General features: G+C 43.5%; 1 protein-coding gene across 9 annotated transcripts; it reads right to left on the minus strand.

The window, feature by feature from the left end:
• Positions 1-675: 675 nt before the first annotated feature.
• On the minus strand, positions 676-25137 carry LOC139294696 (serine/threonine-protein kinase MARK1-like). 9 transcript variants are annotated; one of them, XM_070916628.1, is made up of 19 exons: positions 24886-25137; positions 21823-22023; positions 17206-17259; positions 9446-9494; positions 8842-8907; positions 8486-8556; positions 7437-7493; positions 7078-7314; positions 5736-5855; positions 4934-5033; positions 4731-4843; positions 4492-4645; positions 3597-3778; positions 3296-3387; positions 3000-3136; positions 2547-2787; positions 1831-1857; positions 1148-1192; positions 676-1021 (listed from the first exon to the last, which is right to left on the minus strand). In XM_070916628.1, exons 1-19 carry the CDS (start codon positions 24934-24936, stop codon positions 676-678), a joined length of 2343 nt encoding a protein of 780 aa, XP_070772729.1. In that variant the 5' UTR covers positions 24937-25137. The 9 variants fall into 9 exon arrangements, with proteins under 9 accessions (XP_070772729.1, XP_070772725.1, XP_070772722.1 ...); XM_070916624.1 differs by having other exon boundaries at positions 2547-2798; positions 2996-3136; XM_070916621.1 differs by having other exon boundaries at positions 2547-2798; positions 2996-3136; positions 4447-4645.
• Between the last annotated feature and the right edge of the window lie 1171 nt (positions 25138-26308).

Here is a 26308-nt window from a genome sequence, read left to right on the forward strand (position 1 = left end):
TCACAGACTGAAAGGATAATGCTTTAAGAGACATCAATTATATTAGGAAAGAACTTAAATCCCATGAAAAAAGACAGTATTGACAATAAAATTCTGTACAGAACATAAAATCAATATACAATACAGTACCTGCAGATGTTATGCATACAGTACAATTCTCTTTTTACATAGTTTTAGTATGGGCTCCAGCCTGATCTATATACTGACTTAACACAGGTGGAAAAGCGGCTATTTTAGCTTTCAGTAATTTTAATGGTTATTCAGCGAGTAGATCTTGTAGTAGGCGTTTAGAAAAAGAGATTGAAAACATTATTGCAGGATGGTCATCTTCAGTTGCATACTGCATGTGTTACATGAATGTGTCCTATGACGAGGAGCAGCGGGCTGATGAGAGAGACAGAGGCCCGGACGGAAGAAAACAAAAAAAAGGAAAGGGGTTTAGCTGTTTCTGCCATCTCTTCGTCACAGAGGTTAAACCTTGCGATCTCTCTCTGATCCACTACCCTGTACAGTACATTCGTGGCCAGTATTGCACATTACCAGCCGAGTCCACCCTGATTCTGCGTGGTGAGGACCTTCAGTGCTGAATTTTGTCCTGTATGTCAACACTAATCCAGTGATGAGATGAGACTGTAACCAGAGCTCATCAAAGACTGACTGGGACTCCATCTGCTGTCACAGTTTGAGCTCATTGGCAATTTTGCAGGCGATATTCTTAAAGGCGATGGACGTGCCCGATATCCTCTTGAAGCGCACGCCGTTGAGTGAAAGGCGGGGCAGCTTGCACACCTCCATCTCCCATTGGACCAGGTTGTCCTGGCGAGCGTCGCCGTGGACACAGAAAAGCAGGAAGCGTTCGCGCTGCTCGTAATCGCAGCTGTTGGCATCCAGAACCTTTCGGATCTCCCTCATCATCTCGGCGGGCTCCATGGAGGAGGTGGTCTTCATGCTCCAGGTGAAACGCAGCGAGCGGGGCTTGGAGTCCCGAGTGCCGTCCTCCTTAGTATCACCTGACACACTTCTACAACAACAGAGGAGGAAAGAAAGAAGACAGACAAGGCAGAAAGAGAAGTGGAGAGAGACGTTAAAGGAGGTACAAGTTGGTTACAGGCTCTTGGTGAAATCCACATCTGAATCAAATTCTCACCTTGGTGTTTCTGTCCTGGCACTGGCCTCTCCCTCACTAGGCACCCTGAAATAAACCAGGAATACACTGTTACTACCACGAGCTGATGTCAACAAGGGGTCCCCAACCCGCAACCAAAACCACCCCCAATCATCACTGGACACAGAGAGGGGTGTCAGGCATCATGCCAGGAAAGAATCCACAGTCCTGGGTATCAGGGTTCAGCACACAATGAGGTGATTGTGACTTCTTGAGGCACGTATTATAGTAGCTCCTTCACAATAACCAAATGCATCATCCCGTCTACTGCACGCTACCTTTCCTTAATCCCCACTGATCTATAAGGAGTGGAAAAGTGGTCCTTTGATTTCGGCCTCCATAATATGATCATTTCTCTTAAGCTCAGCATGAAGGAGAGGGGGAGAGTAAGGAGAGGAAAGTCAGCAAATTGAGAAGCAGATATTGTGGCTTAGTACAGGAAAAAGCTGGTGAGCCGTGAGGTTTGTTCTCGAGGCAGTGGACAAAAGGGAAGGAAATACACGGCATAACAAGGGTGTCAGTAGGCAAGGATGTGGTGTAGTGGGCAAGTACTTGAGGGGTTAAGGAAACACGGGCCAAGGTCAAAGTGGGCACAGAGAGGTTTTTTTTTGTTTAATTTTTTTTGACAGGGGGGGACAGGTGCAGCAAGCGTTGTATTCTCCTACCTCCGGGTCGACCTGAAAGACAGAGCTCTATGCGGGGAGAGAAGGAGAGAAAGTTGTGAGCCTCTACCAGATGGGCCAGGTGAAGGTGACACAAGGAGCTAACTGCTGTATGGATGAGGAGGTTCTATCCTTTGCTTGTCATACCGACAGCAAAGGGCAACAGTGTGGATGTATAATAAACTCACTAAGGATTGGGAATAGATTAGAGAGTGCGTCTGTTCTAAAGAGGCCGGGAGAGTGTGTGATGCTTTCTTTGTTTTCACTGCTGAAAAGTTTACATATCTTTAGATAGTTTGGCTTTGGGGATGTCACTATTTTTTAACCAGAGACAGACAAATCCGTAGATGCTTAGCTACTCAATCCCCACTGAGAATGTAATACTACAAAATTTCAAATACCTGCAAAACTATTCCCATCCGCCTCAGCTGTACTTTGTGCTATTTACGCTCTTATGCTAACATGCTAAACTATGATAGTGACCACACATTATACCTGCTACACTTTAGTATGATAGCATTGTTATTGTGAGCATATCAACATGCTGACGTTAGCATCAAAATGTTGCGGTGTCAAAGTACAGCCTCAGAGGTGCTAACATGGCTGTAGACTCTAGTTCCATACGGTTTCAAATACATGAGCAAATGAATACATCAAGAATAAGATATTAAGATTCATATTGTTGGTGCATGTAAAGAGAATGTGTGTTCTTCACTGACCTGCGGACAAACTTGGAGGTGATCTTGCTGATGATCCCGGTGGAGGTGCCCCTGCGTTGCTGAGCGAGAGCCCCCGTATCATGGGACAGCGTGGGCGAAGCCGGGGGGCCGTTGTAGGTAGCGCTGCGCCGGTCTCTGAGCTGAGCTCCGTGGAACGTGCTGCGGCTGGTGGTACCGCGGGGGAAGCGGTTCTTCTCTGGGGTGCTAATACTGTGTGCAGACGGAGAGGTGGAGGGACCCCGAGGAGAGGAGCTGCAACATAAACAAACATTGAAGGAGAAATCACTACATGTGTCAAAAGATTGTGTATGTCAACACTGTTATTATATATATAGAAGTAAATTATACTGTCAGCATCACTATCTTCACCACACTTTTACATAAAAAATACACACTCGTGGTCATCCACAAGCCACAGTTGTTGAAGATGTCGGGATCAGGCCGCTCACCTGGCTTTAAGCTCTGTGTTGTCGTCAATGGGGGGCAGTGTGCTTTTAGAAGGATGCCCTGACGATGACATGGACTTGGTGTGACGAGGTCGTGTGGAGCTAATTGCAGTGGATGGGGTACTCCCTGACACCTCGGTTAAACTGGGGACCAAGGATGAAGATATTTCACCTAAACATGCTCGTTTGTACAATGGGGTTTGTATTATGAGCTATCAAATTAGAAATGGCTTGAACAATAGTAAAAAAACAAAGAGAATTAGATCTCACCCTGTAATTAACTGTGAATGTGTTTGTGTTTACCTGCTGTCTTTGCCATTGGGAATAGCTGAATAGCGGTCAGTAGAGGATCGTTCACACACATATGTGTTCCTGCGAGTCATTGATCCATTAGTCTGCTTGTGGAAAGAGAGACAAAAAAAACAGTATTAGTGAAGCCTGGTCACTTAAAAAGTGAAAAACTAGAACAACGATGAGGCACAAAAATGTAAAACTGTTTACTTTTTCTTCAATATCCAGTATTTTACATTATGGACCTGCCTGCACCTATTTGTTTATGTGCATGTGGTGTATGTGTGAGCAATTGTGTCCTCCACTTCCGTACCCCGACAGCACTCGTAGCTTTCTTCCTCTCCTGCACCCCCAGTGGTGAAGCGGGAACGTCTCCTTTCGAAGTGCTGAGCTCCAGCCGGCGCGCTCCGTCCCACTCCTCCCTGTGGTCACTTTCCACACTCAAGGCCTGGCCGCGCTTTGTATACGACACTGCCGGGGGCACAGACGGACCGACTAGGAGAGACACACATATGAGAACATACTTTACATACTTCCCACCAAACATATTATTTCTACAGCACCGACATCATTTTTTTAGACGAAAAAAAACAGACAAAGACAGTGTCTTCATTACAATAACATCAAGCAAAGCCACTCAAAGCCAAGATTTAGACATCATCCAGTCTATCAAATATAACACTCTGCAACAACACTTTGTTTAATAAGTTGTACAACTACAGAAGCCAAGGTGAGCAGGTACGAAGCAAAGCTGTTCCCCTCCTCATGCTTTGAGGTGCTGTTCCTGAGGGAGCTGCAGGAAGGCAGCCAGCCAGCAGATGGTGCCAGACACAATGGCCCCACACAACATAGGAGGAACCTGCTGCACAACCAGCAGTGCAGGTTGAGTCACTGATTTATACATTTAAATGAACTGATTATGTAAATAAACAACAGTCTAGGTTTGATGTACACCTTTTTTTTTTCACCTTAACAGTGAAAAGGTCAATTTTGAGGGAATGAAATGTGCTTTATTTATCGTTCCTTGCTCTAGTGCCTTGCCTCATCAGAGTGGATGCCGCTATCTGATCATTGGCCAATCATCAGTGACTGAGAGCAACTTCCCCCTACACAGCACGCAGCCAGCAGCACTCTCAGAGCTGGGAAGGACGAGGTTACTTTACTTGGCTTCTCTACGACACCACCACCACCACCATCATCATCCCCACCATGATCACTGTAGCGGCGCTGCTTCTGATTGGCCGAGATGCTGCGCGTGACCTTGGGATGAGCGGGAGAAATGCTGGAGCTGTTGTTGATGTCACTGGTCGGTCGCTGGCGCTGACCCAGGATGCTGTTGGTCAGGGGCTCGCTCCCCTCAAACTGAAATAAAGAGACACAGGATGAGGGATGTGGTCACATGACATAATGCTGGCGATGATGTGGAGATGATGTCACACAAACTGACCTCTGGAGCTTTTCTGCCCAACAGCAGGTAGGTGGCCATGACATCATCGTACTTCTGGCCATGTAGAGAGTCTGTGATCTCATCTTTAGGGAAGCCCATCGTCACCATGAGCTCTGATGGCGGATGGAAGTCAACATGAATCAGAGTCAGTATGCCGGACATGACATTAAGAGTGACACACACACACACACACTCATACACACCTATTCTGGATGAATCACTGAAGTCCGCCTCGGGCTCGATGTAAGGCTTTAGCTCCTCCTCCTCGTGACCCACATTCATCCAATGGTCTTTCATGATTTGCTAACAAAGAAACAAAGACAATTAGAGCTCATGTATGTCCAGTACAATTAGCTCAACTGCAATTTCAATCATTGACCTTTTAATGGCAGATAATTAAGTATGACTCATGACTGTTAATTATACAACATGACAGTCAAGTGCAAAGCAAATGGCACCGACAGATGAGAAGTGGACGACTTCTTTATTAAATCTTTTTGATCACAATTTCAGCCACGGCTAAACAACAGTGTGATCAATTGTTGTTATTGGTGGAGAAATCTTTACTATTGAGCTTCAGCCTGGTTCTGAGCGCAGGGGCGGTATTGACTCTGGATAGACTGAGTGTGAATTGAACTGACAACTATATAATGTTTGCAAATGAGAAACAAACTACAACCATCCCTAATTATTGAATTAATCAAGTTCTATTTCTTATAATGCTTTAAAAACTCAATTTAGTTTTATTATTTCTGAATGCTTTCATCAAAGAATTATGTAAGTCCACTCTTTGATCTCAGATGAATAATGTCTCCAAATCTCCATCTGACAGACTGCAAATTGAAGTGTTCTGTTGTTGTTGTTGCTGCTTTCAGATGACGCACAAGAATCATGCTCCAAATCATTTCGACTGTCTGTTGGACTGCAAGTGGGCTGCTGTGCAAAATATTTCTGAATGGAGAGCAAATAACCACGAAGAAGCAGAAATGCAAACACCGGCAATACCTCCAAACTGCCTCGTTTGACGGGGTTGAGCACGAGTAGTTTCTTCAGCAGGTTTTCACAGTCTGTGGACATGTAGAAAGGAATACGGTACTTTCCCCGCAGGACCCTCTCCCTCAGTTCCTACACACCAAGAGAGACAGACAGAGCCAAGTGAGAAATAAGTGTTAATTGATTTTTTTTTTGGGGGGGGGGGGGCAGTGGACCAAAGCATAAAAACAACATTAACACTGTATAGTTGTTTTGGTGAACATGTTAGCAAACTCCTACTCATCCAGAAGGCATGGAGAAACATTAGCATTCATTTAGAGTCGTGTTTGTTTCCTCTTCATAAATATAAGTCCATTATTCACTCTCCTTTTGCTCCTTTTGGTCTCTATTAACTCCTGAGGGTCATATCTGTCTCTTTAGGTGCTACATGCTTTATAATATTCACTAGCTAGTCGCTAACTTTCTGTCTGCCAATAAATGCTTGTAGTGTACAGTGGGTTCATCAGAGCTTTTTTTGCTAAAAACAGCTGGCTGAAAACAAAAGGTTGTGGGCCATAAGACCAAACCAATGAGCTGAAAGACGCTTCAAATGCTTGGTAGAGTTGAGGGAAACAGCAGAGTTGGGTGATAATCAGTCCACCACCACGAGCAACCCTTTTCACATTACACGTAGTCATATGATCAATTATTAATCTAAAAGTATTGATTAGTGGCTACAGATCACTCCGCACAGCTACGAACATGAATTAAAAATGATCAAATGTAGAATATTTCCACTTTTTCTTGACGTGCTAGATTCATGCAGCCTCAGAAACTATTAAAAAACTGCTGCATTAAAGCAGTACATTCCACTCTTAATTTGGTTATTCAAGTAACCCAGGCTGTAGCACTTTTAATTTACTTTGGGCTTTGCTGTCTATGTCAATTCAGACTCAAACAGAATTATTCATTTATTTTTGATTAATAAAAAATGTCTGAGAAACATTTATTATTACTTTTACTATTGGGAATACCAATTTGTTTTCCCTTGCTACACAGTCAGCTGCGTCCTGTCATACTTTGTTTTGGAGTCTCGGTGTGTTTCAGATGAGCTATTTTGTACGACGTGTCATCCGAATATGACTACAGGCAAAAGTGTTTATACCTTTTCTGAACAACCACACTGTAAAGTGATGCAAAAAGCCTGTCATCACAGAGAGGGGCGGGAACGCTGCACAATTTCGGACAGTTTCTCCTCAAAGGCATTTGTGGTGTTGCACGTGGTTGTACAAACCACGTGCACTCAAACCCAGTCTACTTTCACTCCATATAAACATAGCCAGTGATGCATCCCAGACCCAGATTAAGTGCACACCTTTAGGTTCTGTCCGTCGAAGGGCAGTGATCCGCTGACCAGCGTGTAGAGGATGACCCCGAGGCTCCAGACGTCCACTTCTGGTCCGTCGTACTTCTTTCCCTGGAAGAGTTCAGGGGCAGCGTACGGCGGGGAGCCACAGAAGGTGTCCAGCTTGCTGCCCACAGTGAACTCATTACTGAAGCCAAAGTCAGCTATCTTGATGTTCATATCTGCGTCTAACAACAGGTTCTCTGCCTGAGGTGGGGAGAGATGGGGCAAATCACTTTGTGGATTGTCAGCACTGAATATGATTGATTATAAGATACACATGTGAGATACAGACACTACTGAGGAGAAATCAGAGTTTAGATCCTCACCTTTAGATCCCTGTGTACTATCCTCCTCTGGTGACAATACTGCACTGCAGACACAATCTGTAATACAAACACACACGTCATAAGACACTACATGTACAGTAATGTTATGTTAAGAAATAAAATTATTTATATAGCTCTTTTCAGTAGTTAGATAGATCTTTACAGAAAAATAAAAAAGAGACAAGTAGATATGTATAAAAAATAAATCACTGCAGCTCTACAGAGCAAACCACAAAATAAGACTGGACTGTCCTCCTGTAAACCAATTAAATTTGTATCAGTACATGACATTTATTTCTTCTTCCAAAAGGGAGGTCATGATAGAAAATGTTTGAGCATCACTGAGCTATTGCGATCTTTATCTGAGGTTTATGAACTGCATTTCTCACGCAAGTGGATTTTGTGATTTTTCAGGCCCAAATGCCTCTCATGCCAAATCACTGTAATCGTGTGACACACAGTAAGCAGTTGCTATGACACTTGACAAGGAAATTTCACCAACATATGCAAGAATAGCTACAACATCAATCAAGCGCACTGTTCTTCGACAGTTGCCGCCCACCATGGACACCTTTCTGAATGTTGATCTATCTGTACTGTGACACACACACACACACAAACTGCCCACACTGTGTCACACACAGTTTCTCTGAGTCATCCAAGAACCATCAATGAGACATTTTAAATATGAAAAGCGTGGACGTGAAAGAATCTGTTTATCAAGAGGATCTTGCTCACTCTACATTGAATAAAAAGAAAATTAGAAGAAAGAGACAAACGTTCTAATCTGTTCATTTTCAGGGTAGAAGGAAGCATGAAAGAGGCTGCAGATGCCTTGTTGCTCTTGTAGCACCACTAGGTGTCAGAGCAGCATCTATAAGGAAGTTTTTCTCAACCCCCCCACCCCGTTCTCTCAGGCCAAGCTATCTGCACTCCATCTTTCCTCTGCAGTCGGTGACGAAGCTTGATCTTGGTGCATGCAGTCTTCGCTCTGAAAGCAGTCATGGAGTGACGACAGAGGTGCGAGCGTTGCGATGCCGATGACTCACCTGTCTGAACTTGGCCCTGGCCTCCTTCTCCTTCATTCTGCCGTGAGCCACTAGATAGTCAAACACCTCTCCTGGAGTAGAGAGAGGAAATATACAATTATCAATCAGTATATTCTCATCATTTTATATTATCACTTTTTGCTGTGAGGTATTTTAGATAAAAGCATCCAATGCAAGTTTTTTTCCATGATGAATATTACATTTGAGAACACTTGAACTTACATGACCTGTAAGACATGAGATTTTCTCTGTGTGTATGATCATTAAATTGCTTTGGAAGCAGGAATACAGTAAAAAAAAAAAAAAATCAACCAAATGTCACACATTTAGTGGACGTGCATTAATGCTTTACTCACCACCACTAGCGTACTCCATCACCAGATAAAGTGTCTTCTCTGTCTCAATCACCTCAAACAATTTCACTGCAGGAGAAATTGGGAAAAAGGAAAGAGAAGGAGACAGGGATAAAATAAATGAGCTATTTAGAAAAGATTGTTTCCAATAGAGGTTGTACACTGGTGTTAGCTGAGATTACTAGTCTGGTTAGAGTACTCTCTTGCACTAAAACGGATATCTAAGTCTGAATCTGTCTTTAGTGCTTTAGGAAGCAAATATGTTCCAGAAATCTGAAGTAAAGTCAAGCATTTGCATGTATCTAATGCTACTGTTAAGATCTTCAAACTATTGGGTCATACCTCAATTTATGGTATTTGGAGATTTAGATTGGTAACGCTTTTACTTTTAAAATGAAAAACCAGAGGATATCAGAGGATCCCACTTGAAATAGCACAAATAAGTCAATTCATCAGGGAAACAAAAGTGTGATCTCTGAAGACTTATTTCTTTGATGAAGTGGTTTAGCTTGGGGGGGGGGGGGGGGGGCTGGGTGTTGGTTTAATTGGTTATACTAATCCAAATTAAATGGGAATATTATTCCTCCTGGCTCCTCTTTGAACTTACCTATATTTGGATGATTCAGTATCTTCATTATTCGGACTTCCCTGAAGAGCTGTTGAGACACAGAGGAACATTTAATGCATCCAAAAATATGTCACACGACATTACAAGCACTGACCCTGAGTGTCAGCTCTGGGGAGAAGAAGAAGTTAGAAAATGTTATTAAGCACTGATTAGGGAGCTGAGCGGAGGGAACTGAGCCACAATAAACTCCAAAGTACCACAGTGAGTCTGAAACTGGATTACACTCATGCAGGAACATGAGAGGACCTGAGGATCATGGGACTACTGTACTGTGTAAAGCAATATGACTGATGCAGTGACAACGCCGCACTAAACCCTGCCCTACACAGATAAGGAGCAGAATTACAACTCCACTGACACGCTGCAGTCCAGCCAGCCGGTCAGTCGGCCTTCCAAACACCCACACAGCAGCATCACACAGCCAGCCACTGCAGAGGAGCAGCACACAGGCTTACAGCCAGTTAGGCATCTGCTGCCTAATATAATCATCTTAACATGGACATGCAAAAAAATGAGCAGCAAAATCATATTGATGCCTTAGTCCTGCAGTTCTAGAAAACTAAACGTAGCAGAATTTATTTATTTTGATAAGACTCTTGTTACTGCAGATGGGAGAAGTTCCTATTCAGTCTTATGAGAAACACCTAAAAGCAAAACCACATCCTCCGGTCTATTTTCTCCAAGCACCACGTACAACAGCTGAGTGCATTCAGAGTTATAATCATTTAAAACCGTGTCTCCTCAGTCTCGGCGTGACTGTTTATGTCAGACGAGCTCCTGCAGCCACTTAGAGGTGCTGTTGAATCATTTACATTCTGCTGATTCCCGGTCGGGCTGAGGCTGTGTTCGAGTGTTAAATTTCATCACTCACTCAACTGGGATTTAACATCTACTGCTACCTGAGACAGAACACAGATTTTGCCATTTGCTGACCACTTTGATACAGCAAAAAAGTCCAGAGTGATGCTCTCATCACCTGTCTGTTCTGAAATGGGAAAATTGACTCGATTAAAAATGAAAATGAAGATGGACACTGTAGTGGTGTGTATGCACGTGTGTATACCAGTGTGTGCGTGCAACTTTTTTCCATTTTTTTCTTTTCTTCCATAAGAGCCGGGATAGTCTATGTTTCTAGGTCATCAAACACAGCCATTATACCAGTGTGAGCAGGCCCGACTCTGTGGGACCTCTCAGCTACAGTCTGGTTCAACAACATGCAGGTACTCTCTCTCTCTCTCTCTCTCTCTAATTCTTTCCTCTGTTCTCTGTCTCGACTTGTTCGCCTGCCTCTCTTTTTCTTTCTAACACCTCTTATCTCATTAGACACAGCACACGCACATGCACACGCGCGCACACACACACACACACACACACACACACACACACACACACACACACAGCGAGCTGCTGCAGAGGGCTTACAGGATAAGGCTTCTATATTTTTCTTATTGTCAGAAAATCTCATAAAAAGTAAGAAACAACAACCAACAAAGTTTTTTTTCCTGCAGACAAGTATTGTCTGTGTGCCCAAAGCCTGGTATAGCCTATTCCTCAGTGCCATAGAGTGCCATAGAGCGCCATCAAAAACACATCAGTGAGCCACATTGTTGCACTGAGTGATATCTTCCTTCATTACCATGAACATGGGCACTGTTTAGTTTATTTTGAATCAATCCTACATACATTGTCCTCCTGCTGTATGTACCTACTGGATCACCAAATGTATTAATCCGCAGCTGAAAATAGTCCGCAACACACAACACATGTGCTATTTACTCTTGTTTGCGTAACGTTTGCTAAAATCTACAGTGTCCAGATGTTTTAGGTCTTAAAAATGTACATTTCTTTTGAGACTTTTGAGACTTATCACAGAGTGCCACAGAGAGGGTAGGGAAGTCAAAAAGCATAGAGAGACGGATTAACACATTGTTCGTTTTGGTCTTTTCATGGGATTTGTTGACAATAAGAAGAATACAAAGTTTCACCAGCCCTACCCTTTAAATAAGACTGTACTGTAAATGCAAATAACCTAATTCACGGGTAAAATCGTTGACTGTTGATATTACTTATTTCTTGTCTACCTCTTTGAATCGTGTTTGCTTTGTGATTCCCATGTGTGATTTGTCTGATGTGACACTGCAATTTCCGCTTGGGATTAATAACGTAATCTGTCTGTTTATTATGGGACCATGTTTTTGTCCAGAAAAACCTTCAATTCCTGAGTGGCTCAGAATAGCGAGCTTCTCCTGTGTGCCAAACCCTGCTCCATATTCATCAGCTGCTATGTTGGTCTGAGAGGTTCCCCCATGGTAGCCAAGTCAATTAGAGTAGAAACACACTCAATACACAAGAACCTGAAGATGTCCTGCAGTACACAAGAATAAACACATAAGTCACAGCCTCAGACATGCGTCCATCCATGCTTTAACACATGACGCATCCGTCAAGACAGAACTTCTTTATTATTCTGAATGAGTGATGGACTAAAGAGTCAGTGTTTTATCTCAATCTCTTATCTCTTCCCCTCTCTGCCTCTTTCCCCCTCTCTCTCTCTCATTTACGTCATTGCCCTAAAGCCCCTCACATGGGAAGCACGCGTGCAGCCACTTGGAAACAAAAATTAGAACAAATCTGAGAAGGGCGGTGGAAAACGACAACAACAAACACAGTGCCTATCAATACAAGCTCACTAGGGATGTAGCCGCCATGGAGGCCGACAGAAGATAATGAGTTTGGGGTCTTTGATCCAGTCTAGTATTAATATCAATAATATCTACAGGCACAAAGGCGAGTCACAGCATGGCATATAGCAGTTTTTAAGGTGGTACTTAGTGAGTACTGAATATTTGGGCCAACTTCCTGTGAGGCAAAATTACCTTCTTTCAGACTAAAACAAATCAAAATGGTCGATTCAGACGATGAACTGAGACAGTGATTGAAGATGAAAACAATCGCCGCAAATACAAAATGTGTATCACAAACATGAAAACACACCGTTTCCAATGCGCCTGAATCTCAGTAGTCTGTGCCAGTGACCTACTTCCAGCCACCCAGGGGCACCCAGACTCCCAAACTAGCCTTAATTACAGCCGAGTCCCCATGCAGAAGGAGCAGAACAGCAGATATCAGACTGGGAACACTTATAGGAACTGGCTGGACTATTTCAGTCACAGCAGCACAGCTGCTCATTCAACAAGGAGATTATTGATAGGATGAGTAGCCTGGAAGCCTGGAGGCCCTCATCCCTCTAATGAGTGTGTGCATGCGTGTTTTCATGTGTTCACATAGTACTTCAAAACCGCATATCAGTAAATAACTACTGCTTGATGTTTGTCAAAGAAAGACAGAAAGACAAACAGACAGAGGGATCGAAAGTGTCACTGACATTCAGACAAACTGTCCTGTCCTCAACTCCTGAGGTGCTGAAAATAACCCCAACTGTCTGTCTCCATCTCCCTCCATCTGCTTCTGCAAAGACGAGCCACCTCTTATTCATTATCAATGGCACAACTTGGCAGCAGAGTTGTAACCCATTTTTAACTCTCAGTCAAAGCCACGACAGCACTGAAGACATGTATATCCACGAACATGCAAGTCCATGCATATCTTAGCAGCCTCAACATTTGATTTGCTTTATGATTCATCTTGGACAACAGTGCTGCCTGTCCAATCATGTTCCACTCATCTGAACAAGTCCTCTAGCCCATGGGCTCGACAGCATTTCATTGGCTAATGCGGAGTGGCAGGCGCAAGACAGACATAAACAACAGCCATTAAGAGAGCTTGACCCCCATGGTGGGCTTTTTGCAACTGGCAGAAAATACACAAATAAGAGTCATAGAGTGTGTTTCTGACTGCCTTAAAACCAGACAACATCACACCATTATCACACTCAGATATAAGATAGTAAGACTGAAGGTTTGCAATGTGGCTCTGAGCCACGTCGAGAAGAGAGATTTGAATTTCTGCCAGTGTTTCTGTCGCTTCATTTACTCTCTTCGCTCAATGCAGCCTGTTTTGCGTCACAAACCAAACAGCTCTACCTTTCACAAACGTGAACGTGTCTTGCATTTTAACAGCGCACTCTTTAATTTTGTCTGAAACAGCCCGGCTGATCATATCACCTTTAACATTTCGTTGATGTTGTCATTATTGAGGCAACAAAGAAAGGAGTCTTATTTACAGATTAGAAAGAGACAGGGAGCGATGGGATGGTGGGATGAGAGCAGTGTTTGCTCAGTGATAGAGGGGATTAACGGAGAGGCCTATTTTAGGGCTGAAATGCCTAAAAACCATGACAACGTCAACATCCCTGACCACATATGACATGTGATGCATTTCCTGTGGCGGATCTAAGAAGGTACTTTGGAAGCTCAGCTGACCTCATTTCCTGTTACACCGAAACCACCACAAAGTCGCAACAGGGCAGAGAGCGCCAATGCGCCATGAAGGAACAGACCGGAGCTTCATTCTAACCTCATGACTCATTCTGGCCTCTGCTAACCTGTTTTTAAAATCCAATAGTGATAAGTGATGAAAACTGAGATTTTACTATTGACCTCATATGTTTGTCTCTGCGATGTGAACGCTACTCTAAATCCTGCTCGGAGAGAAGTTAGAGGTCCATGGTCCAGTGTTGCCAAAACTGAAGCACTAAAAAACTGAGGTTCTGCCAGTTTGAGCATTCTGCATAAACCAAAGGATCTCCAGCGTATGTCTGTATGTGTCATGCAGGCTTGTGTGTGTGTGTGTATATGCATGTGGCTGTGTAGGATCTGCCAGAGCGCTGGCTGTGCCTACAGTGCCAGATGGTTTGCCCGCAGCCTGGCTCCTCTGAGGCTGTAAAAAGAGAGATCAGTGGCATTTTGACGGGCTAACATGAAAGAGCGGCCATCAACAGCGAGCGGCCAAATCAGACCTCTCAAACCTCACTGACAAACAAACAGCATCACAAATAAAAAACAGCACAGTGAATTGTATGCATGGTTCAATTCTTCCCTGGGTTTACTCTCAGGACAAAGTGTTTAATGAACTCCAAAGCAGAGCAAGACAAGGACACAAGGTCAGCTTAGACACCAGATTTTCAGACACACCCATCCTTCAACCTCTGCTCTTCATGCATGTAAAAAGCCTGAGTCACTGAATCAATAATTATACCCGTCTGTTGTTTATATCCGCCTCCAGAAATAGCCTGCTAAGCTATACAGAATGGCATTTTTAACCATGAAAAGTGTACACTGTGGTAAGATCAAGTTATTGTCCAAAAAGCTACTATGACTACTTTGTCATGGATGTGAGAGGGAAAAAAACAGAAAACAGAATTTGTGACAGGTTTTTAAGTTTTACATCCATTCATTGTTACATTTTTCTGCTGCTTTCCCAGGGTAAGGGTCACAATGGGAACAGAGCGAGCAGAGCAGCCCAGACACCCTCAGGAAACATAGTGAAATTCAGTCTAGACTTCTAAACATGAAGAACGCCTCCAACAAAACAAGCAGCTAAAGCAAAAATACTGAAATGACTGAGAGCCAAAGTTGTAGACAGTACAATCGTTTTTTTCCAATTAAAAGGGAAGATTATTATTATTTTTATTTTTTTAATACTCTGGAATGAAGATTGTTAAAGGCTAAAATGACCCACAGTACTTCTGTAGATCTGTTGTGAGGTGGTTCTCAATTATTGTCCTCTGGCCCCATAGATTGTTTTGGGGTTTTTTTTATTCTAGCCTTCCAATCTGAAAATCATTGCCATTAAGTGCAGCTAACTGGTTAACCAGCAGCACTATGAACCCCAAACACCAGGAGCGAGAACCACTGATAGACAACGTTAATGTTTTTCTTTTTTCCCAGACTTTTTCCAGATATTATTTGGCAAAGGTCACAAGAGTAACCAAGCAAAAACTGCATTAAGGCAGATGTTCCCTTTAAAGCATCCATGCTGTAGTAGAGCTTTCACAAGGATAGCATAGGGCACTCTGAGTCAATGAGACAATCGATTCAATCCAGGAGACGACTGCTGCATTATAAGAGAAGCTTCTGCATTGCAGATGGCACTTGTGTATACCATTACAGCACTCTATAGTACAGAGCAGAGGACATTAAAATATACAACTACACATAACATAGATAAACACGTCTTTGCACTCAGATACACAAACACACACCAGATTTAACACATGAATACACGTGTGCACGCAAACACCAACGTCATACATGCTGTTACACTAATAACGGCCTTAAAAAGCCACAAAACGTCTCCATATTGACCCTCTCAGGTCTACTGCAGCTGACATCTGAAAGGCCCACTGAATAATTGATCAGAGAGATCCTGATTGGTCTGCAGCCTCACATGATACGTCTGCCCTGCCCACATCATCAGGCAGCGGACAACCCGACCCATCGGGTATGTAACCACTCATGACCTAGACGAGACCCGAATCGGTGAAGTCAGAGTCAGTTCATATTCTGAATCTTAATGCCACACACACACACACACACACACACACACACACACACACACACACACACACACACACACACACACACACACACACAATGCCTCTAAATGATCATTACCCCACTGCGTGTGTGCAGATTAGAAACCACACAATAGGCAGTTTAACAAAAGAGCTCGCACAATGACATTTATCTCAGTCAGATTAGATACAGAATATGGAACTTGGAGACTGAAATTCTCCCAGCGTCTTTGCACTGATTGGCTGTAGAATTGCATTCGGATCCCATTAAGATCTGAGTCAATTACAGATGTGCTTTACTCGTGGAGAACAATGCCGGGAGAACTGAATCATGCTAGAAATGCCCCCGAAATTGTCTTGTTTTACAGATTTACAAGTAGGATTTAAGCCAAGAACCAAATTTGTCATTTGTCTCACATTAGCCCTTTACAATTACACTCTGTTTCATTATGCTGGGCTTCATTTCCTCCACTAACACTCAGAGAGTTCACTCCTCTCATCCCCAGCTCATATTTTGGGAAACTAACTGCTGCTATCATTTTGTCATTAAGACTACTAATATTTTCTCACCCCGGCGGCTTGCCAAGAGATCGAGGCCAAGGGGTCCATCAAGACATCAACTGTCATTTATGTAGGTGTGGTGGTTATACTGGTCCATTATTATAATGAGTCACCAAAGAAGCTGCTTAGCAATTTGTTCATCCTGTACAAAACAAAGAGCAGTGATGGTAAACCATGCTACGATAATGTCATGACCATGAAAAAGAATTCCCGTCAGTCAGCTGCACACCTGCATTATATTTAGCTCACACTGTAGCAGCAACCGCTTTCCTTCCACATGGTCTAATCTACCATGAGGATTGTATGTGTGTGTGTGTGTGTGTATGTGTGTGTGTGTTTAATCAGCAGAGAGAGCTGGATTTGGACTCAGTAATCAGGAACCGGTCCCAAAACCTTGCTTGTAATTGGTTATGGCTGCTAGACAAGGGTAAGTGACAAACAGGCAGGCATCTGTATTTTTAGCTGCTCCTAACCACAAACCAACAGAGTCAAGAGTGGGGCTGGGGGGGGGGGGGGGGGGATTAAACAAGCCTTGTGGTCTCTCCTGACTACATCTGATTACATTATGTAAAACAGCACATCCTGAGTTCAAAGAGCAAATAAACAGAGCGGCAAGAACTCAGAAGTGACTAATGGAAAAGCCATGAGCACTGTAACCAAGAGATTAAATCTTACCATGTGGCCATTAAAAACACAGACTCACCTTCTGTAGACTGGTGGGATTCAGCTGGGTCTTGTCTATAATCTTCACCGCCACCTTGAGAGAGAAAGGACAGGAAGACAAAGACAGAAAAGGGAGGGGGGGGGGGGCGTAGAGATAAAAGATAACAGAGATGTCAGAAGTAATTCTAGTTTTGTATTTGTGTTTTTGTTGTACAATGAAAGCTTGTGTTGAAATGATTTCACTATTCTGCTGTGAGGCAGCTTTGTCAAATCATGTCAAAGCTGAATCTGTGTGTTCAGTCTGAACACACCTTAGAGCTCTTACTTGACATGAAGCTTTAATAGAAAAAAAACAGAAATATGTATTTGTTCATGATGATGAATATAAAATAGGACCCATTACACACACACACAGATGCACTAGCAGTTCATGTTAATGCATCCACAGACTCTGGTTTAAGTACACTATCCCTGTGTGGCAGCCTGTGTCAGTATGTATGACTCTGCAGGTCAGTGATCTACTGTTGGCTCGGGCGGTCTTGCTGGGAAGCAGTCTGAACCATCCATCTCAATAATCGCCCCAAAGTGCACACCGAAACAGACCTGCTCGCCTCACTTTCTGAGAGCTCAGCAGCTTTCACAAAGCCACTAGCTGAGCCATGCTGCAGACTCACCAGTAAGCTCAAACATTATGCTGATATGTGATTGACAGAGCAGTTTTACAACATAATGTAATTACATTGAAATAAGACATAAGGCCTTTTTGTCGTAGCATAAAATAATACTAATAATTACAGTTTTATTACAGACTTGCTGAATAAATACGAATGTCACCAGTGCTGGGTGGCTGAGTTTGTGGTCTAATTAAAGGGAAATTACATTTTTTCAGCCTTGTTAAGGAGAGTGCAGGGCTGTAGAAGGCCCAGATAGCTGCTTCAAACCTCTTTGGAGCTGCCTCTATAGGCCTCAAGGGGAGTTTAGACTCTTCCACTGTGTCCTTACAGACCATTTCACAGTGTTAAACATTTGAAATGTGTTGGTGTTTATTCTCTGTTGAAGTGTTTGTTAATGTCAGTAGCGGCAGTAGAAGCATTGAGAGTTTTAATTCTATACAATGTACTAACAATATTAAGTTTAAACTAATCCTCATCATGCTTTCTTCATCTATGTTGGTGACTAACATACAGCACAATAAACTACAGCAAAACTGTAAACTTGACAAACACCCAGCAAAATATTTTTTTCTTTCCAAGCTGTATCAAGAGCCATTGCACCATTTATTGCTGCCTTTTCTCTTTTCCAATCGTAAGCAGGTCCTGTGACTCTAAAATGTGTTGCATTGTGAATCTATCAAGACCACTCTCCAGACTTGAGTAAACTTAGCTCACTTTGTCTTTTGTCATCCTGTATGTTCGACTGCTCAATAAGATTCTGACAGAGATTGCAACCCTGACCTCTCCTTAGGAGGCAGGAAGGGGATAAATTGCCATTACAGATTAATGATACCATCAAAGCATTAATTACAATTTATCATAACAGCATTACTGTGACTCTGGCCTCACGAGAGCTTAATAAACATGCTTCAGTGGGTGCAGACTCAGGCTCTAATCCCAAGCAGCCTATTAAGGGGGGAAAACCAGAGAGCACATGCTGAGTCACGGTGGAGAGAACGCAGGTTATTCATCCCGAGCGGGGCTTCCCTGAGACCTGCAGTACAAGTTGCTGGGACATTTACTTTCCTCCAAACCCGGGCAAGTGACAGCAGCAAGAGAGCGGAGTGAAAGACTGCAGAGAGGCTGGCTGTGTGTAGACAAACGCAGTACGCAGGTGGTGTCTATTTGCAGCCTGTCTTAAGTGGGCAGGTGCACAGACAGACCTCACTCCCCTCCTCTCTGCTTCCTCCTCTCATGGACAAAACTCAGGTGGAGGCATGTATGTGTATATGTGTATGTGTGTGTGTGTGTGTGTGTGTGTGTGTGTGTGTGTGTGTGTGTCAATATATGCCTACAGGTGTTGGAGCTGTCCTCATGTGTCACTCCATTGTTCCAACTTCCACTATTCCCTTTGCATGAGTCAGAGATATTCATTACATTTCCTCCACGCTACACAGTACAAATATTTCCCTTTTTTCTCTCAGATTGAGAGATTTGATGAATGCGTGGATGGCATCACATCATATGCCAGTGTTTGTGTGCATGTGTGTGTGTGTGTGTGTGTTCTCTCTCTTTAATGGATCTGAGGGTGAATAATTCAGTTCCACAGTGACAGAAGGGCACCGTGCATCACTGTTAATTATTCAGCGCATTCGTAACACACTACCCATATGCTCTTCACTGTATGCAGGTCTTGTGATCGCGCATGTAAAACACGTACGCGTGAATATTCAGATAGAGGATGCGGAGGGGGAAACTTAGTCATAGCATCACTTGTGTGCTGGAGAGCTTTTCACATGTTCCTCTGCACTTTTATTTCCCTCTGAGCTCTTTTTTCACAACCACAGGGTCATGATAAAGGGAACTACTTATAAAGTCATATCTCATACACAGAAAATAAAGACATTACCGTTGCTCGGTAGGTAGCACGGTTGGGTGATATGTTCGAAATATAAAAAATATAAGAATATACATCAAGCGTACAAGAATGTACATTATATACATACATAAACTACGTCTGTATGTAGAGAAACTCATAATTACCCACACAAAATTGAATCCAGTCAAATTCCTTTTATGTGTCAGCACCAGAGCTGAAACGATAAGTCGACTATTCGATTACTTGATCGTCAAAAAAATAATGGGCAGTTATGTTGATAATCGTTTAAGTAATTTGTCAGACAAAAATACCAAACTTTCCCTCATTCCAGCTTCTCTATGTTGTTTCATATATTGGTCGGACATTTTTCACTATTTTCTGAAACGATTAATCCATCAATTGATATAACAAAAATAATCAGTCAGTTGCAGCCCCAGTCAACATACTGTTTATCAGTTAACTTTGTTCCACTGTTACGTATTACATAAGATGAAACAAAAACTTTAACTAACTAATTTAGACAACAAAATTCTGTAAAACAATTGATGAATTAAATTGTAAAATATAAATAATAATGTTTCATTATCCCTCCCTTCCTAGTAGGTAGGAGATGAGGGCATATGGTAGAGAAATGTTTCCAATCAGTGCAGCTGAGCATGTGTGTGTGTGTGTGTGTGTGTGTGTGTGTGTGTGTGTGTGCATGATGTGTGCCCACATCCTGAAGTCATCCTCTTCAGTAGATAGGACACTCTGTCACCTAGAGGTGACTGCTGTTCGTCTCTTTTTGATGTTTTTCTACAGACTAAAACCTTTTTTTCCGTTTTAGCTGCAAGAGAAATGTTTGCCGATGAGAGACTAGCTGGTCTCAAGCTAAGAGAGCGTCGGTTTTAGTGGGTTATGTTCTTTCCACCGGGTCTCTCTCTCACTCTGATCCATGTCTTTGCATTCTGATGAGCCAGCAAAGGCACTCAGGCACACGAAACAGTGCCTGACCTTCTCAGCAAACAGTGAGTCGCATACCCAATATGCCTGTTTAACATTAGCATTAAAGGACGCAGAATGGATCAAACTGTTACTGTTTGACCTGAGAGAATATTTATGCCTTCAATACTCTGATATGACCAAGAACATAATGAAAGGGGATTAAAAGGACACAAGTGGCTAAGAAATAGACATGAGAGGATATCTGAGGTGGATCCTGCTGAGTGAAAGACATTGAACAGATCGCAGGTCGCTGCTTTCTCCTTAGGGAAACAGGAGCTTTAATTACCGACACACTAAAGCAGGATGTCTATCACTCTGACAGGTCAGCAGTGTATGACTGTGTGTGTGTGTGTGTGTGTGTGTGTGTGTGTGTGTGTGTGTGTGTGTGTGTGTGTGTGTGTGTGTGTGCGTGCGTGCGTGTGAGAGAGAGAGAGAGCTTGACCTGACTTGACTGAGAGAACTAACATAGTCAAGTACAATACTGTCAGGAGATCATTCATCAGAGTCAGAATGGGCCAAAACAACTGGGTTTAACTTCAAATCAACGTCTTAGAAACAAAATACCTGTTCAAGCATCATCTTTCTGTGAACGTTTTTGTTGCTTTGGTTTCTCTGGTGGATACGTGCCATTGTAACTCAAATGAGAAATGTGAGTTGAGATGAGCAGATGAAAGATGACCTTAAGTACACTTTAAATCTGAAATATTTTTTCTTTTAACTGAGCTCTCCTGCGTTGTTACTCGAGCTGAAACATTTAGTCAATTAATCAATTAACAATTGACAGAATCAAAATTAATTCTTAAGCAAAATTGCAGAAATTTCCCTGGTCCAGCTTCTCAAATTTGAAAATTTGATGGTATTATTTAGTCGTCCTTAATGTAAGTTCAATATCTTTGAATTTTAGACTGTTGGTTGGATAAAACAAGTTATAATGTGTCAACTTAGGCTCTGGAAGCTGTGATGGACAATTATAGACCAAACAATCAATTAATCGAGAAAATAATCGTAAGTTATTGCAAGCTGCAGTCCTAATTGTTAACATGTTGCAGTAAAAGAGTGAGGCTGCTGAATAGTGTATTGTATATGGACAAAACAGTAATACCTAAATGATTTATAAAATATGAATAAAAACGTGTCTCACCTCTCGTCCAGTCAGGACATGTCGTGCCAGCTTCACCTTGGCGAAATTCCCTTTCCCAATGGTCTTGAGGAGGCGGTAATTGCCAATATGGGGATGCTCCTCTGTGGATGTGAAAGAGTTGCGGCATCGCGGCAGGCTGTGGCGACTCGCAGACTTTGTCGGGGGGACTGGGGGTTCAACGAAGCCGTCCACTGACGAGTGCTGCAGGAGAGCCACACATGTGGAGATCAGCAACATCCTCAATTCATGACTGGAACTTTGATTTATATAGACACCAATACTACAAGTCACTGAACCCCTCTGGCTTTTTGGCACACTCAGCAATTCCAAAATGACCCATCCTCTTGGCTGCACGCACACACGCACACACACACACACACACACACACACGCACACGCACATACACACACACACACACACACAATGCAGCAGAGTGCTGCAGTGGAGGTTTGTGTGTGTACCACAGCTGGGATATCCGCTGTGCAAACAGACATGAAGCCATTAACCTAGTCCCAGAGCCAAAAAGGGGATCCAATGCTCTACGTGTGCATGTGAATGTGTGTGTGTGAGCATACATAACCACATTTACTGTACATGCAGACACACACATTAATACCCTGCATGCAAACCCAATAAGGAACTGTGTGGGAGAAGTTCAGGTTCCCTCCTCTGCCTCTGTGACACCTTAACCTCCTGACCTAAAGACCTATCAGTCACAAAACAAGATCCGATAACTAAAGAAAGTGAACTCCTTTGACTTTGTGCCTTTGAGAATAGCTACAAAATGTGCAGTACAGAGTCAAGAGTTATGCCAATGTTAATGGCTCCAGGGCCAGACCCGATAACAACAAGTGTCCCCGTGATATGGCATGTGAAGGTGAATTAGGAACAGCTTGCTATAAGTACAACGCTGGCACAGGCTACGCGTAGTCTCTGCTGGTCTGTTTCCTCTCCTCTTCAACAGCTGCTGATGTCAGCCCAGGTCAGAGATCCCATGATCCTCTGCTCCTGAGCACCACACCCAGCCAGAGAATAAAGCCTTGGTCTGGTTACCCAGGCTCCCCTGCTCCCGTTTCACCGGGGAAACGCTACACCCTGCAGGGTGCGCTTCGCCTCAGCTATCCTACATCCTGACACAGGGAGAGCTACACTGCAGGATTCAAACACTCCCCTGTGTAGCAGTGTGTGTGTGTGTGTGTGTGTGTGTGTGTGTGTGTGTCTATGTGTGTGAGAGAGAGAAAGAAAAGCAAGGAGAAATTTTGATTTGATGCCAGTCAAAGTCAGCATCCTTGTTTCTAATGCACCAAAACCCTCGTTTAAATGATAGACAATCTGTGTAGCTTGTCTTTCTTATATTTGCAGCTGGTAAATGTCCACACTAAAGGGACTTTAGTTCTGTTCATCATCTTTAGATCAGATCTGTCATAAAGCCACTTCATCCTTCAGCCACACATGCCTGTACACACAAGCTCACACTTGGCCCTGATCCAAATTCTGTAAATTAACCGAGGGGCAGTGCTTGATTAATACACAAAGTTTGTTTCACTCGCCCATCCATTAACTCCCAACCACTGACGTTTTGTCTTCAGGGAGGCCAGACATAAAAACAACACACACCTGCATAGACAGACACACACACACACACACACACACACACACATAAAAATAAGAAAGCCAGGAGAGAGCTTCTTCTATTTTGCTGCACTAAAAGCCACTCGTCTCTCTGAGTAATAAGCTGTTATGCAATGCAGTTCAGCTGCTAGTGGGCCCTGGGGCTGCCTGATGGAGTCGAACAGAGAGGCAGGCTAGGCTGGCTGGCTGGCTACCGCCAGTGCTGCTGAGGCAGGGCTTTAATAGTCTTTAAAAGTCTATGTATACGAGACCTAAAGCAGTATTAGGAGGTTAGACATTTACATTAGCACTCCCTTAAGCCGATGCATCACTGAACACTGGCAGAGAATGATGAGAGAGCTGATATCATCACGGAAAGTTAACATTAGGCTCTGCTGAGTTATATAACTGGAAATGCATTTTCCAATTTGAATTTTATCACCTGAAGATGAATAATCTGCACACATGTACTCTGTAATGGAGAGCCAAAATAAAAGCCCTATTTCTAAATCTGGGAATAACCTTTGCTTCCAGCTATTTCCACTGCTTGTACTTGTAACGCAACATAATACAAGGAGGCTTTAGTCTGTGCCTCGTCTTGTTTCCAGGAAAAATCAGACGAACCTAGATATGTCAGAGCCTGTCAGCATGCACACAGCAGTCCTCATTTGGACTGATCTCAAAAGAGGTATTCTTCTTATTGTGCTGTGCTCTGTGTGCGCGTGCGCGCGAGCAGCAGTGGTGGGTGGTCGTTCATAAACATTCCTTCACACAGCGGTTTAAGACATTTCTTTAGCCTGTTAATAAATACATGTCTGTATGCTGCTTCAGCTCATCAGTGGCAGCAGAATGATGAATAATAACACGCGCCCTCCTCCTCCTCCTACTCCTCCTCCTCCTCTTCAGCACTGAGCGTGCAGTTACAACAGGGCCCAATAGGTGATGGATGTCACATTGCGATGCTACCAAGCGTTGCCATTGATAAGTAGGGCAACATCCTCCCCCACCCTCCCTAAATATTGACGTTGTGGACTAGAAAATACCTCCAGTTGCACGAGTGGAGCAAACACCATTTTCTCACAGGCCACATAAGACACGTTTTTAATTCCCAACATTAACATTGAAGCTTCGCATGTGTCATTAAAACCAGCATACTGACGCAGTGCGTTGTTTAGGCTAGCCTTGTTGTGTACAGAAACTGGGGCAGACACAACCAAACTGCACCTTTAGGTTATTCTAGGCTCCGTGCTTTTATTCCCGTCCGAGGGGGAGAAGAAGAAGAAAAAAAAGCCAGAGTGCTCATTGGTCGAGTCGCTCTGCAACACTAGCCCCAAAAAGAAGCGCTGCCATAAACCTGCACCGAGCAGTGCGCAAAATAGCCAGATCCCCGGTCATTTTCATTCCGTTCCCACGCCCGGTATCTCACCGGCGTCTCTGGATAACAGCACTTACATTCTCGGTGTCACGCTCGTTCACCGTGGGCAATGGCGTTCTGGTCGACATCTTGTGTGCTTCGCAGGCCGCTCAGCGGTGCAGCGGGCTGGGCAGAGCAGAGCAGACACGGCGCGGTCCGTCGGGGAGAACGGTCCCTCTCTACATCCCCTGTAAACACCGCAAACAGCGGCCTTTTTACCGCAGCATAGCGCGCACAAGGCCCAGCCGACACGCCAGATTTTCTTATTGGCTTTGTGCACTTCCCTTCAGGTAGGCTAGTGGCAGACAGAAAAGGAGAGAGAGAGAGACTGAGAGAGAGAGGGGGGCAGGCCAGGAAGATGCGTCGGGAGCGGATGGGTCTGCGCAGCGCATCTCAAACCTCCCACCAGGAAGGATGGAGGGATATCTCTCTCTCTCTCTCTCTCTCTCTCTCTCTCTCATACACATACACTCCCTTTGTCTTCTCTTTATAGCTCATTATTCAAGTCACCAGAAAACAGTTAAGCACACAGTTGGAACAGTGTCCATCAGATTTAGACCAGATCTAACTATAGGGCGTGTTCAGCCTACTAAACCGGTCCATATGACTACTTGTCGATGTCCTGACAGCCTGGATATAGGACATTAAGGACACATTACGCTGGTTTTGTGGTATAACTGAATGAATAAAATGGATTATTTCTTTTATTTGTGATTTTGTTGGATGAGTCAACTCCTGAGTTTAACATCATGGGTGGAAATGTGGTTTAATAGCTCAGTGATTTACTACTACATGTGGTGTTTGAATATGACAATGTGGTAAACACTGTCCAGAGAGAGGCCTAGTTCAAGGGTAAGGCCTGTGTCACACTGTAAACTGGACAGACTTTGCCATCTGTTGGAAAACTACAGCATTACACCCCTCATTGTTCGTCCAGTTATGATCGATAATATAACAATTCATCCTCCCTAGTGAGCAGGGAGCAAAATATCAGCAACTGTCTGCTACTAGGAGACATATTTAGCATTTCTCATCCATGAAATCATTACCTTAGTTTTTCTGGGTGTGGTGATGATGTGACGTGTGCAGGCCTTTGTGCATGTGCAGTTTGTCCACTAGGTGGCAGGCTGCACCTGTGTTGCACATCTGCAGCGTTTGACATGCGGGGCCCGAACAAATGATGCCATCACTCATCTTTTTGTTTGAATTACCTTCAGCTTTTATCCGCTGCCTCATAAGTCATGGATGCACTGACATGTCATATTGTGATGAGGAACAAGGGGTGCAACAGGAGTTAATGTCCATTACTGAGTCTCTTGTATGAGATGTCAAGTCTTCTTTGTCTCCGCAGTATTATTGTGAAATTCAGGCAGACAGTGCACCTTCCCGGGTGCTACATGACTGATGGTTTGTCTCACACAGCAGAGAGGCCCCAACCATAACAATGGACACAGCATGACA

Source organism: Enoplosus armatus, chromosome 12 (assembly GCF_043641665.1).
Source record: "Enoplosus armatus isolate fEnoArm2 chromosome 12, fEnoArm2.hap1, whole genome shotgun sequence".
Classification (NCBI taxonomy): Eukaryota; Metazoa; Chordata; class Actinopteri; order Centrarchiformes; family Enoplosidae; genus Enoplosus; species Enoplosus armatus.

Excerpts from the sequence above, each read along its gene's own strand:
- LOC139294696 (XM_070916621.1), bottom strand. The coding sequence starts at position 24,936 with ATGTCGACCAGAACGCCATTGCCCACGGTGAACGAGCGTGACACCGAG. Across the intron at positions 4,844-4,933 it reads CAGTGATTCATCCAGAATAG|AGCTCATGGTGACGATGGGC; the intron begins GTGTGTATGAGT and ends ATCCGCCATCAG. Across the intron at positions 3,137-3,295 it reads CCCAATGGCAAAGACAGCAG|TTTAACCGAGGTGTCAGGGA; the intron begins GTAAACACAAAC and ends CTTGGTCCCCAG.